At 41.9% G+C, this 17,037-nt stretch overlaps 1 protein-coding gene across 1 annotated transcript in view; it reads right to left on the bottom strand.

The window, feature by feature from the left end:
- The window catches only part of sorcs2 (sortilin-related VPS10 domain containing receptor 2), a 284,143-nt gene that overhangs the window by 83,814 nt on the left and 183,292 nt on the right, over window positions 1–17,037 (bottom strand). The window contains exon 4 of the mRNA XM_076087245.1: window positions 13,333–13,497. Within this exon, the coding sequence (XP_075943360.1) occupies window positions 13,333–13,497 (165 nt within the window). The remainder of the gene's footprint in view (window positions 1–13,332; window positions 13,498–17,037) is intronic.

Below are 17,037 nucleotides of genomic sequence, written 5' to 3'. Positions count from 1 at the left end.
CTGTTCATTTACACTGATGCCAATCTATTGTATGTCGGTAACAAGCCCAATACATGCTTGTTGTAACAAGATACTCATTATAATGACCAGCACATCAATTCTTCACATTGTGTGGGCCCCAGGGCCTCTGCCAGGGCTTGCATGTGCTCTATTGTTGCTAATAACAACCAATCTCCCAAAACAGTGTATTGATATAACTTAAAAATGTATTGTGGTGACACTGTTGTATACACACATGCAAACAGTTGAGTTAGCAGCTGCCAATTTAATTGGGTTTAACATACTGGCTTGAGCAATCATGTCCGAGTCTAACTGCTAATAACATTAAAAGGTATGATTCTCTCTAAAACCAGGCACAACCTCCTAATGCTGATTTTTTTCATCAAAAGTTAAAGGATTGACATTGCCACATATTTAGGCATGATACTGGATCCAAATTCGAAATTTAAGAAACTTGTAAATAAAGAATATATAATCAATAATTTCCAGGTTCTGGAGAATTTTTGATTATCTTTACTTTGTGACTTTGGGTAATAAACAAGAAATTGCGCAATACCATTTGGCTGCACTGTATTTGGGCAATCAGCTTTTTCCTTTAAAAGCCACAAATCAGTGGAGGTCAGCAAGGTGCCTGACAATGTGAGGAGCTGCACCTCTCTCAAAACAAACAAGTCTGTTAAAAGCTGCTCAGCTATGTACTCACTAACCTGGAATTGTATCTTATGTCTTCATGTCTTGCTTTTATCTGACAAGCATACAGCTTTTTTGCGTGGGCGCCATGTGTGTTCTTTCTTGTGTAACAGTTTAGTATGTTTTTACTCTGTACCGTTTGTTACACTGTACCGTTTGTTACAGTCTCGGTTTAGACCTGAAAAAGGACTACAAATGTTATAATCTGGTACGGTGCATCACATTGTGACAGTTTCTTTCTATACTGTAAATGGCCCCTTTTAAATTAAATAAATAAAATGAGCAGATTTAATCTCATAAGGTTATTGGCAGATCCCCTTGTCTCAAAGGGCACAAGAAATCACTGCATTTATCACTCATACTGGGCCGTTGACCAATATCCTCCGCCAGCGACAAACTAAGAGCTGATAAGAATTCTGGGTATGGCTGTTATAGAGGTAACTTAAACTGGTGTGGCTCTTTTAACAGACCTTCTGAAGAATAAGATGAACTATATCTGGTCGCCTGTTTGTGAAGACGTAAACATGAGTCTTTGTAATGCTCCAGTCCTCAATATGTCGAACACATTTGAACTGCAGGTCGATGCCTTGCTGGTGCAGGTGGGAGGGTGTTGCAAGTGAATAACTTGGGTATTGACAGTTTATTCTCCAAAAAGTTCAGATAATCAAACTATTTTGAAAAAAAAAAAGAGATATAAGTGGGTTCAGGGCCTGGTTGTTTGTATAGATCACAAGCCTTAGTCATTCAATTCACTGCGCTGTCCCAAATCCGGGATTTATCAGATAGTCTTTACTCATACGCCAAGTTAACGTAAAGCGGTGATTCTCAACTGGTGGGTCGCTACCCAAAAGTGGGTCGCGGGCCTTTGCCTATATCAAAAATAAATAAATAAAAATCCTGTGCTCTTATTTTGAAGGGGATTTTTTATGCAGCGGAGTGCTCTCTATTCACACTCCTTAACAATATTTGGAGTTAATGCCTTGTAATGCTAATATCTGCAGAGGATAAACTGAAAACTATACCTCTGTCAAATGACACTATAAGTAGAGGAATTGAAGACATGTTGGATGACATCAAACAACAGACCACAGCTCGAATTTAGGCAAGTGGTCATTTTGCATTACAAATGGACGAATCTACAGACATAAACAAAGCAGTTTTACTTGTTTACGTGAAACATGTGGGACGGGGACTTACAGGAACAATTTCTCTGTACAAGAGAGCTCCCTACACTACGATGTAGTGTAGGGAGCTAAGCATTTTCAGATAAGGTTCAAACTGCTCCATCTTTTCATTAAATACATTTGAGAAGTTGAACATTTTCATTGATTTGGGTCGCAGCTTATCATTAAGGGGTGATGGTGGGTCCCGCAGTCAGACCAGTTGAGAACCACTGACGTAAATGACAATAATGTTACTGACACATTGTCCAAAGCCCCATACCAGTAATTGGTGGTGTTGCATTGTTATTTTATATTCGTTGTCTGTCTCTTTTTTAATATCACTTCAAGGTACCAGTGACTAAGAAGGAATGTAAGGCCATAACGCCACGGTCAAACTGCCAGCATGAGCAGCACTTGACAGCTGCCTTGCTTAACCTCTGCGTCTCTCACAGCATTGCTGCTGCTGTGCTCGGCTGCCTTTCATAATAGCCACAATGTTTCTGTAACGGGCTGTGTAACAACCCAAATGCAGCAGTGGAAAGCAGGGACCGTTGGTTGTGACTTTTAGTTTCAGCAGATACCAGAGCAAACATGCAAGTAACAACAATCTTTAAATGTACAGTCTTAAGAGTCCTTGGACCGGGGATAGGGCTGGGTGAGCGGAACTGGGAGACAGGTGAGTGCGAGCAACGGTACAGTGAAGGAGCAGGCAAGAAACGTGGTCGAGGAAGGAGTGGGTCCGGAACTAGGTAAGCACTCAGTAGAATCAGACAAACCAGTAGGAAGCAGGTGTAAGGTAAGTCGGGGTGAGCCAGTGGTTGGAGAAGCCAGCAGGTAAATTGTAACAGGACACACACAAAGTAACAATTGTAGCGACATGGTGAAAGTCACTGAGCCACAGTAAGTGGACTGGAAAACTGATACTGTCGCGACATTCCAGGGAAAAGCCAAACGCCAAGGGGAGAGGAAGACAAACCAGGACACTGAGGCACAACTCATGGTAAGGGACAGAAGTCTGAGGTGATTTCCAGAATTACAATCAGGCAGGCAGGCAGGCAGGCATTGGGTTGACACCAGAAAATCAGTCCAAAGAGTGCTGGTGAGTCTTGCATACAGATGGCAAAGAACAATCTGGCAATGAGTGAGTGAGCAGGAGAGGTTTAAGTACTGGCTTGATTGGAGATGGGATGCAGCTGGTAGCACAGGTGAGTGGGGTGAGCTGATAAGGTGGGAGTGGCTGGCAGGCAGAGTGGAAAACTACAGGCAGCAGGTAAGCAGTGCATGGAGCAGACTCTGACAGTCTAATTTCATTTCATTATGAATGTAATTTATATTTATTTTCAGACAAAAAAATCCTATCCTGGGAATTGAGGTCTTCTGCATAGCCAGCACTGGTATCATATTGCAGCTCTTCTTCTAGTGCATGATTAAGTTCATGTGTCATCTGACTGAATCATCTCAATGCACCCCAGCAACAAGACATAACTAATACAAAGGATATCAGTGTGATGCCTCAGTCATCATGTTAGTTCTAAAATGTCAGCACATCCAGAGCGGAGGAAGCAATTTATTCATGACTGACTATTTACTTTCCACATACACGCCCCTTCTTCTTCTACGCTGCCACCTCAGAGCACAGTTTCCCATGACTGCTCCCCCTCCTGGCCTTCTATGCCATCAACCCCTTCAGCTGTAGCTCTCCCTATTCACACTATTGTGACAGAGAGGCTGCCCCGTTCACACTGCATTCACAAAGCCATAAACAAAAACAACCTCAGCTACATCCATCCCAGTGATGTTCACATCGGTTCCCAGCACAAGTTCATCATCTACAACCCCACTTCTGTCAATTCCATCCCGTCTCTGTGGACCCAGCACCGTCGTACAACCACTCCCTCATTACGTCATCATACCAAACAGCACGTGAATGCAGCCAACCTCAGAACCCTCCCCAAAACCTCACAACCAATCACAAAACACTCCATGAAGCTTGCTCTGTTCAACACCCGGTCACTAAGCAACAAAAGCCCAATCATCAATGAATTCATCACTGACAACAACCTTGATATCCTCTGTCTCACTGAAACTTGGCAAAAACACCTGGATTACTACGCACTCAATCAAACCACCCCAACTGGATTTCATTACCTGGATAAACCACACCCTGGTGTCCGCGGTGGAGGAATTGCCGCTCTTCACCGCCAACACATCAAAACCAGCCTGACTAACATCGAAAGTCCATCCTCTTTTGAACACCTCTCATTCAAACTCTCTGGTCCTAAACCCCTGGTCATTGCAATTATCTACCGCCCCCCCAAACCCAACCCTGCCTTCCTCTCCGACCTATCTGAATTCCTCACCCAGCTCTGCTCCGTCTCACCTTCCATCCTGTTGCTTGGTGATTTCAACATCCACATCGACTCCTCAGACTGCAAAACTGCCACAGAATTTCTGGACCTGCTTAAATGCTTCAACTTCACTCAACACATCGACTTCCCCACCCACAACCGCGGTCACATCCTGGACCTGGTCTGCTCCACTGAAATCACCATCAACCACCTCACCATCTCCGACCATCTAGCCATCATCATGGAGATCGACACCCCCATCCCATCCTCACAGTTCACACCCTGGCTTACAAGGAATACATACAGCAATACAAACTGGCTCTAAACTCTGCTTGCTCCACCTACTACTCTGGCATCATCCACTCTGGTTCCGCCAACCCAAAGGTCCTCTTCTCCACAATAAACAAACTCCTCAAACCTATGGACAACCTCTCCCACTCCTCCACAGCAGAAAAATGCAACTCCTTCCTGACGTTCTACAAAGCTAAAATTGACACCATCTACAACCAACTGGCCACTTCCAGCCCCGCTTCGTCCAACCCTGTATCTGCAAATCCTCCACTAACTGACCGGTCACTCTCCCGATTCTCTCTCATCTCCCCCTCGGATCTCAATAAATCACTCTCTGGCATGAAGACTCCGACCTGTGACCTCGACCCTATCCCTTCCACTTTAGTTATGGCCTGTCTCCCGGCCCTCCGCCCTCACCTCCTCTCTGTCATCAACTCCTCCCTGTCTACTGGGTCTGTCCCTCCCGCCCTCAAACTCACCTCAGTCACACCCATCCTCAAAAAACCTGGCCTTGACCCCGACATTCACAACAATTACAGACCCATCTCCAATCTCCCTTTTCTGTCTAAAATACTGGAACGCACTGTTGCCCATCAACTGAAAACCCACCTGGACTCAAACCAACTGTATGAACCATTTCAATCCGGATTCAGATCTCATCACAGCACAGAAACTGCCCTCATCAAAGTCACCAATGACCTCCTCCTCTCCTCTGATGAACACTCCCTCAACATCCTGATACTGCTTGACCTCAGCGCAGCCTTCGACACCATCAACCACTCCATCCTCCTTTCCCGTCTCGAGTCCTCCCTCCACATCACTGGCACAGCCCTCTCCTGGTTTAAATCATACCTCTCTGACCGTGAACAGTTCATCAGCATCAACAAATTCAAGTCTGACACAGCCCCAGTCTCTCAAGGTGTCCCCCAAGGTTCAGTACTCAGTCCCCTCCTCTTCATCCTCTACCTGCTCCCCCTTGGCGACATCATACGCCACCATGGTCTCCAGTTCCACTGCTAGGCTGATGACACCCAGCTCTACATCTCCACCAAGTCCATCACCCCCACCATCCACTCCACCATCACCAACTGCCTCACAGATATAAAAACCTGGATGCAAGCAAACTTCCTCAAACTCAACACCGACAAATCTGAAGTCCTCATCATCGGCCCCAAATCATTAAACAAATCCCTCCACAACTTCTCCCTCTGCATTGATGGCACCACTGTTCCTGCTTCCACATATGTCCGTAACCTTGGGATCATTTTCAATCAAACTCTCTCCTATGAACGACACATCAATCACAGAAAAACCGCCTTCTTCCATCTCAAAAACATCGCCCGTCTCCACCCCTCCCTCTCCTCCGCAGCCGCTGAAACACTCATCCACGCCTTCATCACCTCTCGACTGGATTACTGCAACAGCATCCTGTACGGCTCACCCACCAAAATCATCAATAAACTACAATACATCCAAAACTTAGCTGCCCGTCTGCTCTCCCACTCCCACACCAGAGACCACATCACCCCAGTCCTTCAAAACCTCCACTGGCTCCCCATACAGCAAATAATCTAGTTCAAGATTCTCATCACATACAAAGCCCTCCACAACCTCGCCCCTTCATACCTTTCAGACCTCCTGCACCGTCACACTCCCAACCTCAGATCCGCCGACGCCAACCTCCTTACCCCCCCTACTCTGTCCAAGCATCGGACCTGGGGGGACAGGGCCTTCTCCGTTGCTGCCCCCTCCCTCTGGAACTCCCTGCCCCAACACCTCAGACATTCTCCATCACTCGCCACCTTCAAAACTGCACTTAAAACTCACCTATTTAAATCTGCTTTTAACCTCTAAAGTCAGTCATGTATGTTTTCTTTCTCTTCGTGTTTATTTTTTCTTACTGTCATGTTGTAGATTTTGTTTTTATTATAAATGTTGGGAACATGCTGACATCACTAAAAGATGTTTGACAGTAATTACATTTTCTATTTATTTGACTCGTTTTCAATCCTACTTTTTTGACTTATGTTGCCTTGTGCCTCTTTTATATCTTGTCTTAAGACTTTTTTTATGTCTCATGTAGGTTCCAACCCACTATTGCTAATCAGTCTTTCACATCATTTGAACTTGACTGCTGTAAAGCCACACACCCTTTTTCAGCAAACATGGCAAAGCGTGAGGCAAGGACTAAGGGCAAAGCACATTAGAATCTATCAATCACATTATTTAAGTACATGGTTTGAGTTTAAACTGTGTTTAGAGTAAACATGAAGAGGCTCAAAACATTGTTGTTTGGCATACAGCAACATACACTGTACAGTCTGATACTATATATAATATCTCAGTGAGTATTTTCCTGTTGAAAATACTTTAAAAAAAACAAGATGTTCAAAACTGGATCAAAAGTTAGTTTTTACACTGACTAGTTGATGATGTTTGAACGTTCACATTTAAACCCTATTTCACTGGGATTTGCAACAGTGAATTTCTCATCCTCTACATTGTGCTAATAACAGCATATCGTCATTTTAACTCCTAACTAAAGCTACCCTATGTTTATCCTTAGCTGTGTATGTCAATTTGCAGTTATGATGAAAGATATTTCAAACATTTTGATGGACATTCAAACTTTCTTGATATTTATTTGTAATACTTTTATTTACAGATGTCCAAATTAAATATGGCAGAACATCTGAAACAGGTTCCTGGGTGGCTTTGACAACAACATTTAAAGAAGGAAAGGCAGACTTGTATGTATGTATTTTTCTATTTCATTGTAATTGTAGTTAAAGATTCAATTATATATTTAATTGTTTTTATATTAAAAAACAATTGAAAAAATATTTGAAGCCTGTGTTACATGGTTCTTTGTCCTTTAAGTGGAAACTGTTTATTAGTATGACTACGTATATAAATTACCACAAACTTTATCGTAAGCTTTTTTTGGGGGTTAAAAAGATTGTTAAAAGACATTAAGAACTGGTTCAAAATTGAAAAATGTTCTCAACAACTAAGGTAAGAAAACTAAGAAGTTCATTAAACGTTCACGTTTAGACCATATATCACCGGGATTAGCAATATTGGCCTTCAACTGAGAAATTGGGATATGTTGTCTTAGTTCGGCGCCAAATTGGCAATATGCTATTATTAAAACAATGCAGAGGAATAGAAAAAATTTACTAATGCAAATCCTGGTGAGAGATGGTCTAAATGTAAAAGTTCAAAGTCTTCAGGTAGTCGATTGAAAAAAAAACTTTCATTTTTTACTGTCTTTTCACCGGTGACCATCTTTTTAACGGGAAATGCTCACTGGGATATGACGACAAATTGAAATGTATCGCTACTTTCTTTTGTTCAGCAAAACATTAAGCAGTTAAACAATGGCTAACAAGATTTTTTGAAAACAATCACTGCAGGCTGTGGATGGGAATTAGTATTGTTTGTAATTGTCACGATCAGGCTCTGCCTTCTGTGTTCTGTGTGTGTCTTTCTGTAGCTCCTCACTCTACCTGTCAGCCACTCCCTCAGCACCAGTCTAACTCCCTTCACCTAACCCTGATCACTAATCAAGCACTCCCTCATCAGCACAACTCTCCTCACCTGTTCTAGCCACTATTTAAACCCCTGCATCTCAGTCACTCACTGCCGGATTATTGTGTTCTACCCGCCCGTTTGTCTTGTCCTGTTCCCAGTTTCCCCGTCTGCCTGCCTTGTCTCGTTCCTGCTGGATTTTCCCCCTCGTCTCTTGTCTTGTGCTTGGACTCCCTGTTGTGTTATGGTAACAATTCCTATTTGTGTTTAATAAACACCTGCTTCACGCTACTCTGCGTTTGAGTTCTCTACCACACCCCGTGACAGTAATGTGTCAATGGAAGCCTTTCAGAAAACTGCTGCCTATGACTCCTTTCCCTGGGATTCAGTCCCAGTCAGAGAAGTGCGGCAGCACGTTGGGCCACTGACAGTGAGGCCCGAGGCTTTGCCAGCAGAGCACTCCATCCACTTCGTTCTGCCGCTGCAGCAAAACTGCTGCACTGGTCCTTCAGGGCTGCTGCAACAAGCTAGCGGTTGCATTGAATAACACAAGTAGCTAGCTACTGCTCAATAAAAAAAGGTCAACTTAAATCTGAATAAAGAAAAGTTAGACTCTGTTAGAAAAGCCTAATTAAAAATGTTTTCTCTTTTTTTTTGGTGAGAAGTTTAAAAGCTCCCAATTTGCACATTATGATTTATTTTATAATCTGCTACTGTAAGATGTACAGTATTGCTTTACTGCCAGTTCATTACATACAATGAGGTGATTGAGAACTGACGACATTTGGAAATCATCATTGGACCAACGCAATATCAATATTTTATTCTGATCCTTGGTCATTTACATGTTTTTGCCAATCACAGATTTGCATGAAAAACATTGATTACATTAAATTGATAGAGGTTCTGTCCCAAGGGACGACAGCAGGAGCCTGTCTGCACCTGCCCTCCACCACCACTTTCTTGCCAGTCCTGCAGGTGTCTCTGTCGTACCATTTTATTGGAATTTCAATAATGGATTTTTTCCAAAGAAGAGAGAAATATTTTATAAGTTGATACTGAGATTTGATAATGGTTTAATTCCACCAACTATTTATTTTTACATGTTGATCTAGTTCTTGCCTCTCAAAAATAGAGGTGGCAAACTCCTCTCTCGATGGACCAGCTTCCACTTATATTCAACTCAAGAGGTATTGAACATCCAGTTTTCTGTAGGTCCTTGAGGATATTCTGAGTAGTGACGACGAGGCTCATACAAAATAACTGTATACCATTTGTTATGTCTCACTTTCTACATTGGTATGAGTTAACCATTCATGGAAAATATATTAACTCGTGTTTAATAAATTTAAAAAAAGTTTTCCAAGACTATTTCAGATTCTCCATCCAATTGAGATGAAATGGACCATTAAACAATTTTTGGGGGGGTATTTAAAGGTAAATGGGTTCCGAACGGGTTATCCCCAGAAAAAAAGGTTAACAATAAAATCTTTACCTAAAACTGTCCATTGTGAACATCAAAGTTTACAGACCCACTTCCTGGTTCAACTTTGACCTACTTTTCTTCAGTCAATGGACTTGTTCTTGGATAGCGCTTTTCTAGTCTTCCAAACACTCTGAGCTCTAACACTACATGTCATTCACCTACATGACACTAATGTCAGGGGCTACCATGCAAGGTGCAACTTGCCCATCAGGATTATTTTTACCATTCACCGCAGGCACAGCCTGCTCAATCTTCTGATTGAAGTATGACCCGCTCTACCAGTGGTCAGGAAAATCCTTGACTTTATTTGCAGTGATCTATGTTTGGCAATATGTGTCACGAATTCCCCTTCATATTAGTTTGTTTTCATCCTGTCTGCTTATTTTACTAACTCTCCTGTCATTTCAGATCCTACCATTCACACCCGATCATCTCTCATTCCCCTCACCTGGTCCTCCACACCCATCTCACCTGCAGCCCATTCCCTCATTAGCCCTCACTATTTAGGTCCCCTCACTTGCACTTGTTCCCTGCCAGATTGTCTTGTGTGTCTCTGCCAAGCTCTCCAGTGTTATATATATCGTACTATTCTGATCTGCCTGTTCCGACCCTGTCTGCCTGTTTTCTCGACCTTGGATTTTTGCCTGCCCCTTGTTGGATTTGTTTGCCTTTTGGACTGACCTCCCGGTGTTGAGCCTGCCTTAACCAAGTAAAGAAATCTATACCTGAATCTTGTCTCCGAGTTGTGCTTTTGGGTTCTAGTATCTGTAATCCTTACAATATGGCTCTGTTCCGGGAGCTCTCTGCACCTCCACATGCATACATGGAAAGCCCAGCATTTTGACTTTGTGGCCTGCCAGCACTAACACTACGCTCAATTTGTAGGCTTACACAGTTTTCAGGTGCAATGACAGTTTAGAACCTATAATTTAGGTTCACTCTTATGGCTTTACCTCCAAAAAGTATCGCGTTAGTTCATGCATGACACGGAAGTCATACGACCCAGCTGTAACCAGCTTCCAATTGGCCACACACAAATCACAGCCCACTCTCACCTCAAGGAGGTTCATTTAATTATGACTCCTGTAGGAAATTTAGGTTTAGAAGTGTGTTTTAGGATTTATAATTAGAAGTGTTTCTTAGTAGGATTTATAGCACCCTTAGAGGTGGATAGTAAAATGTTAGGAAGTACTTACCAAATATGCTTGTCAAAGTCTTTGCCAAAGTTGCAAATTCTTATCGAATGTATAGTATGTTTACAGTATGTTTACCATAGAAGTGTTAAGCCATAAAAGACAGTCATTGAATGTATTAAACTGTGAAGAATAGCCAAGGGTCAGACAGGGATTTTTAGACCGGCATTACAGGGACACGCAGAAGGAACATCACACCCGCTCCGAGGGTCCTCCAGCTGACTGATGCGAGGAGGAGCTAGCTGGATTTAAACCAATAGAAACAAAGACGGACATTTTGTGAACTTTTACGAACTATGTAAGGAGATACAGAGGAATTCTTTTAGTTCATCTCATTTCATCCAGCAAGGTAACAAGCTTCCTGGCTGTGATGTGTATGGCCTCTTTTCCGCGGATCATATTTCTATATCGATGCTGTAAATATATCTATAGATACTGTAAATAGTGTACTTCACTTTGCAATTGTTTTAGCTTCTGTGGTATTAAATACTTTTGATTATAATTGGAGCCGGCTGACTTTTTTGCACGGCTGGACCACGTGCGGTTCTCCCAGTTTCGAGAGGTCCTCGAACCTAACACTCCCTCCTCACTGATCCTTTCTACGACTATGCTGTTCCAGACCATACTGCTGGCAAAACTCTGTCCCCTCCACCCTTTTTTTTTAGTTCAGAGTTCATTTTGCATAGAAAATGCTTGAAATGGTATTCAAAGTTTACTTCGGGCTCATTCCTGCAGTGATGGGCCGTCAGGGCCTGCAAAGCCTTCTCTGCTGGCCGAAACAGAATCACAAAGTTATAGCTATTTTATAATTTAATCATTTTTCGTAAATATATTACATGTATTATAATTTATAAAAATATTTTTCCCATCTTATTTTCTCATTGCACAGCTACTGTCTTCCTCAGTCGCTCTGCTTCCAGTGCAGCTTGTTTTAAGTAGAGCTTCTATCCAATCAGATCTCACCTCTGTGTCTCTAGGTAAGAACAGAGGCCCGAGGCCTGCAGACTCACAAGTGAATCCATGTGCAGTTTAAGTGAATGGGGACGATATTGTTGATTGTCAGTCTTCAACCAATCAGATCTTTAGTTTGACATGTTGGGCGTATTCTTTGACGTGCCAGAGCCTGCTAGCTGGCCTAGCCATACGTGATTGGTCAGTGGGCTAGCCTGACATGTTGGGCGGTGACAATCCCAATATCTGCTGCCTCTGTCGAGCGGACATTTTCAGCCCTCAAACACATTAAAACGTATTCAAGAAATACAACTGGGGAGGCTCGACTGTCTTCACTGGCGTCCATGAATCCAGAAGGACTTCTTACTGGAACTAAAACGCACGGATGTACTGAACAACTGTGAGATTAAACTCTTTATTATCAAAGAAAGGAGGATGGACTTTGTCTTTAAATAGTGAACAGCAGCTCTGGTAAGTCAACTGCTTTTGTTTGTACATCTGCAGTAGCTTTAATATGCTTGTTTATATATTATTATTTGTACAACTTGTTTTATGAAGATGGATTTTTGTTTGGTTTAATATGTGATAGGAACCATTGTTACGTCCAATGTTGCTCTGGGGACACATTTAGCCGGTGCTAGTGTTGCCAACTTGGCGACTTTCTCGCTAAATCTGGCAATTTTCCAAACCCTCTTGGTGACTTTTTTTGTCAAAAGCTACTAGTGACAAATCTAGCGACTTGTTCTGGTGTCGTTGGAGACTTTTCTGACGTTAGAGCACGTACGTTCTGCACTCTCGTGAACGAGCAGCGGGTGCTGCCGTGAGCTCCTCCGCCGCCGCCCCAAAGCACACACAAGCGGGTACTCTCACAGAAGCCTCGCGCAGCAGTCAGAGCAGAGAGGAGACACACTCTATCTACAGGTGTTGGCTTCATTTTGACACGAAACAAATAACAACCGTGGCTGTGTTTCAGCTGCAGGACAGCAGTGAAGGCCCAGGTATAAAATGCACAGCCCACCACTGCATTCCTGTATACCTGGGGGCTTTATGCATGGTGCTCCCTGTTTTGTCTTAGTAGCTGCTTGGCTAAACCCAGGGAGCATTTTAAGAGCGGAACCACCAGCGCCAAGTTTAAATTTATTTCCATTTGTTGCAATAAATGGTTAAAAATCTTTGACGAGAGTGTTCTTGACTGAACCTGGCTAAACTGCTTGTTTACAACCTACCTGAATATCGAACCGCTCATCACAACTGAAGTACACGATGGCCAGAACTATGAAAACAAGTTCCACATTCTACTAAAACCAAATCTTTTAAGAGCATCTGGAACATTGACTCAACTTTTTTTTTTTTTTTTTTTTCTCTTTTCAGAAAAACATTATAGAAAACCAAGTGAGATTGCAAAATGTCTATGAAATGTGAAATCAAAGAGTGTCTTAGTGTGTGTATATTTGATACTACATATGGCCCCTGTTCAGTTTATTTTCCATGCATTTAAAGATTTGCCCTATAGTTGTATTACTGTATAGTAAATGCACGGTTTTCTTTTCTTTGGTTCCTGTTCTGCTGGTGCGTGTGAAAAATTTTGATTTAATGCATCACTGTTGTCTTGTTGCTAATTCTTTCAGCTCCAGAGGCTGCTAATTATTTTGATGTTTCTGCGGCACTGTGATACCCACCCTGCCATCTTTACAGTAGGCCAGGAGCTTGTCTTCTTCCTTCGGGTGGAAGATGAGCGTGTCCGGGTTGAAGAAGATGGACTGTCGCTGGAAGGAGGAACCTTCGTCTGTGCTGATGAACAGCATCTGATCTCTTTCATTTATGGTTGAACCTACCAGCACTACCTGAAAGACAGACCGACAGAGGAGGAGAAAGCAATGAAAACAGAGGTCAAAGGGTAATTTCATGCAACGTCAGTCAGCAGTCTGTGGAACAATACTTGTGCATATCAAATCATGTTCTGAGTTTTTGTCTTGAACATTTTGATTTTTAGGGACCGAGCAACTGACATCAGGGCGCGAAGGCCCTATTGAGATCCAAAGGATTATTAGGGCCCGAGCCCGAAGGACTTATTGTTCTTCTAATGTTTATTATTATTATTAGGGCCCGAGCACCGACGTAGTCGGAGCGAAGGACCTATTGTTCTTCAAATGTTTATTATTATTAGGGCCCGAGCACCGACGTAGTCGGAGCGGAGGACCTATTGTTCTTCAAATGTTTTTTATTCTTATTATTCTGCGTCTTTCAAGGGGAAAAAGAGGTGCTTGGGCTACACATCCATTCCTCAAAATTTGCACAAAATTCAGGATCGGTGAAAATAACAAGGAAATTTGGCCAAACACCATTCGCCACGAAACAGGAAGTTGTTGTAACTCGGCCGTACATTGTCTAATCTGCTCCAAATTTCTCATGTCATAAGATCCTGACCCTGAAGACATCTATATGACAATTTAGAATCATAGTAATAGCGCAACCTAGTGGCAACAGGAAGTAATAGGTTGTGTACCCTACTGCTCACAGATTAATCAGATCCCTCTCCATTTTTTTCAGAAAAGCCTTAAGACCTTGATAATGCGTCATTGTGAAGATTGCAGGAAGTTGTTGAAGGGCGGCGACGTGGCGGCTCGGTAAATTTCGATCTTTACCAGATTTCACATGTTTGATTAGACTCCAGTCCTGTTTTGTGCCTCTGACATGGATGTTTTTTAGTGTCTAAACAACTACAGCATAATACTGTTTTTAGTCCATGTTTCTATTTTAACATAGTTATTCTCACTTTTTTTCATTGTTTGTCCACGCATTAGGTGTCAATATTGTATAACCTTTTAAACTTTAATCTTACATTGTTTTTGGGTTTATTTTGTAAACATCTGCCTTTGGGACTACAGATGAAAAATAGCCTTTTGGCTAACTCTGGCACATTTGCAGAAATGTTTTTATTAATGTGCACTGTCCTGTTCAAATAAACCAATAAATAAATAAATAAATAAGACATCTGCAGGCCAATTTTGAATCAGTCATAGCGCCACCTACTGGTAACAGGAAGTTAAAGTCTTTATACTTTAGCTTGTTTCTCTTAGTAAGGAAAATCAGATCAAAATCAAATTAGTTCCACACAAATGTAAGAAGTTCATAATGCTAGTTCATGAAGCTTTTGATGTTTCGTCGAATGCTGTTGCCGTGGCGACGCAGTCTTCGCCATGACAAACGAAGGTGCTTTTGAGAGGCTAAAAATGCTCGAAACATAAGCAAACTTGGCATACACATTTAAAGCCTAAAATATAGTTACATATTATGGTTTTAATGCTTCAGAGTGGCAAGTCGGCTCGGCTCGATAGCGCCCCCTACAAAATTTCTCCAATGCAGCCCTCGCAGTACGTTTGACCTAGAGGTATGAAATTTGGAAGGAACATGTGGATTTAAATTAAATAGATGAGAATGATGAATCTGATGTTTTTCAGTAGTTTGTCTCATAGACTGTTCAGTGAAGCCTTACACCAGCCCAATTTTTTATGATTTGACCGTTTGACTACATAGATTGTGACTTGGGCCGAGGGCAACGTTTAACGTTTAACGTCGGCTGTGTCTGAACAGAGTGTAGGCGTTGATGAAAGGTTGCAGCTGCTGTGTGTTTCGCTACACAGCCCATGAAGACATGGTGTGAGCTGTAAATGGAGTGTGCCAGGTGTTTTTATCAAAAGTCTGTAGTCAGTGTTTGTGCTGTAATGCCTTAAAGCTGGGTTAGACAATTTTGGAGAAACAAAAGTATCCAACTGACAAAAACCCCAGCCCCTCCCTTCCGGCATCCCTCTAAAGCAGGGGTCTCAAACTTATCTTCACTCTGGGCCACATCAGCATCACGGTCGCCCTCAAACGGCCGGTTGTAAATGTAAGACTGTGTAAATGTAACTACTCCTAACATATTGGTAAATAACTGTCTGCATTTGATTATTGTTTATTCAAGTGTAAAAATATTGTACATGCAGTTATATAAATGTAAAAATATATTTAAGCACATTTCTGTTATTATAACTTAAATCCTTTTAATTTAGGGTTAAGAAACCCACATTACTCTATCAAAGATCAAAGACAAATATCAAACAAGTTACTACAATAACTTTGTTCAAAGCTTAAAATCCTTTCAAGGGTGCGTTTGCACAATCCCACGTGAAGTATTTCATGTGTTGTAAAGCCACGTTTAAAGTAGTCTTCAATGTACTCACAATACATTTCCATTTCAAGTGTACAGTAACCAGCCAAAGAGCTGCTTCTGTGACTGTGTTTAAGTATCTCATCATTTTGACTTTCTATCTCAGGATTCTGGAATTCTGACTTTCTATCTCATAACTTCGACTTTCTATCTCAGAATTATGACTTTCTATGATAATTTTGACTTTCTATCATAGTTATGACTTTTTATCAGAATTATGACTTTCTATCATAGTTATAACTTTCTATCTCATAATTTCGACTACGGGGATATTTTTATTATCAAGTCTAACTTTTAATTCATTTTTTATTTTTTTTTTGCTGGCAGATTCGTGGGCCACATAAAATGACGTGGCGGGCCGGATTCGGCCCGCGGGCCTTGAGTTTGAGACCCCTGCTCTAAAGCCAATCCACCAAAACACATGAAAGCATACTGCCTGACTGCTGCTGGAGGACGAGTCCATGAGTGAGCATTGAGAAAAAGAGGGAAGCACATCGTTGATCACTGAATGTATCCTATGTCCCCATGTGTTTTTCACATGTAAGAAAAACACCTAACATTATCATGGAGAACATAAACAAGGTACGTATTTTTAGTAATCACAGCTGCCTTGGGGAAGACTCTGGTCATGTACAATGGAGTCAATGAGCACTTGCAGGTAGGTAGGTAGACACGCAGGTATTTCAGTCTATAGACAGCGATAGATACCATATTTTTTTCTTTTTTTGTGAGAGATTTAATTTATTGATTGCTGTCGTGTGAGAATTTAAACAAATATAGAAAAAATGCTTCTCAATTAAACTGCCTACCCATGCTTTAAAACAAGCTTTACCCTTCTTGCAGATTATTCTTTACAAGTCCGGAATTGTGATCCATAGCAGCCATTTTATACACACATTTTAACACAGCTGATTGATCAGATCAACACTGGTACTGTTGTTTTACACATGTAGACATTCGAGCAGTGTTCTCTGGTGTCTTAATTGAAAAAAGGCATCTGGGATCTGTTGTATTTATCCACGTTACTACGATTACTTGCTGCGCTGCTGGCTTTTCCCACTTTACTGCCTTTAGTGATCAGACAACACAAGCAGTAATTAAGTGACTGCAAACATGATTACTGTCTGTTTGTGTTTGCAAGGGCTTACCGACCATTAAATGAGCCCTAGAAAAG

Source organism: Anarhichas minor, unplaced genomic scaffold (genome assembly GCF_050575085.1).
Source record: "Anarhichas minor isolate MPS153535 unplaced genomic scaffold, ASM5057508v1 ptg000009l, whole genome shotgun sequence".
Taxonomy (NCBI): domain Eukaryota; kingdom Metazoa; phylum Chordata; class Actinopteri; order Perciformes; family Anarhichadidae; genus Anarhichas; species Anarhichas minor.
The sequence above is the reverse complement of the archived record's forward strand: the minus strand, read 5'-3'. Positions and strand labels throughout refer to the sequence as shown.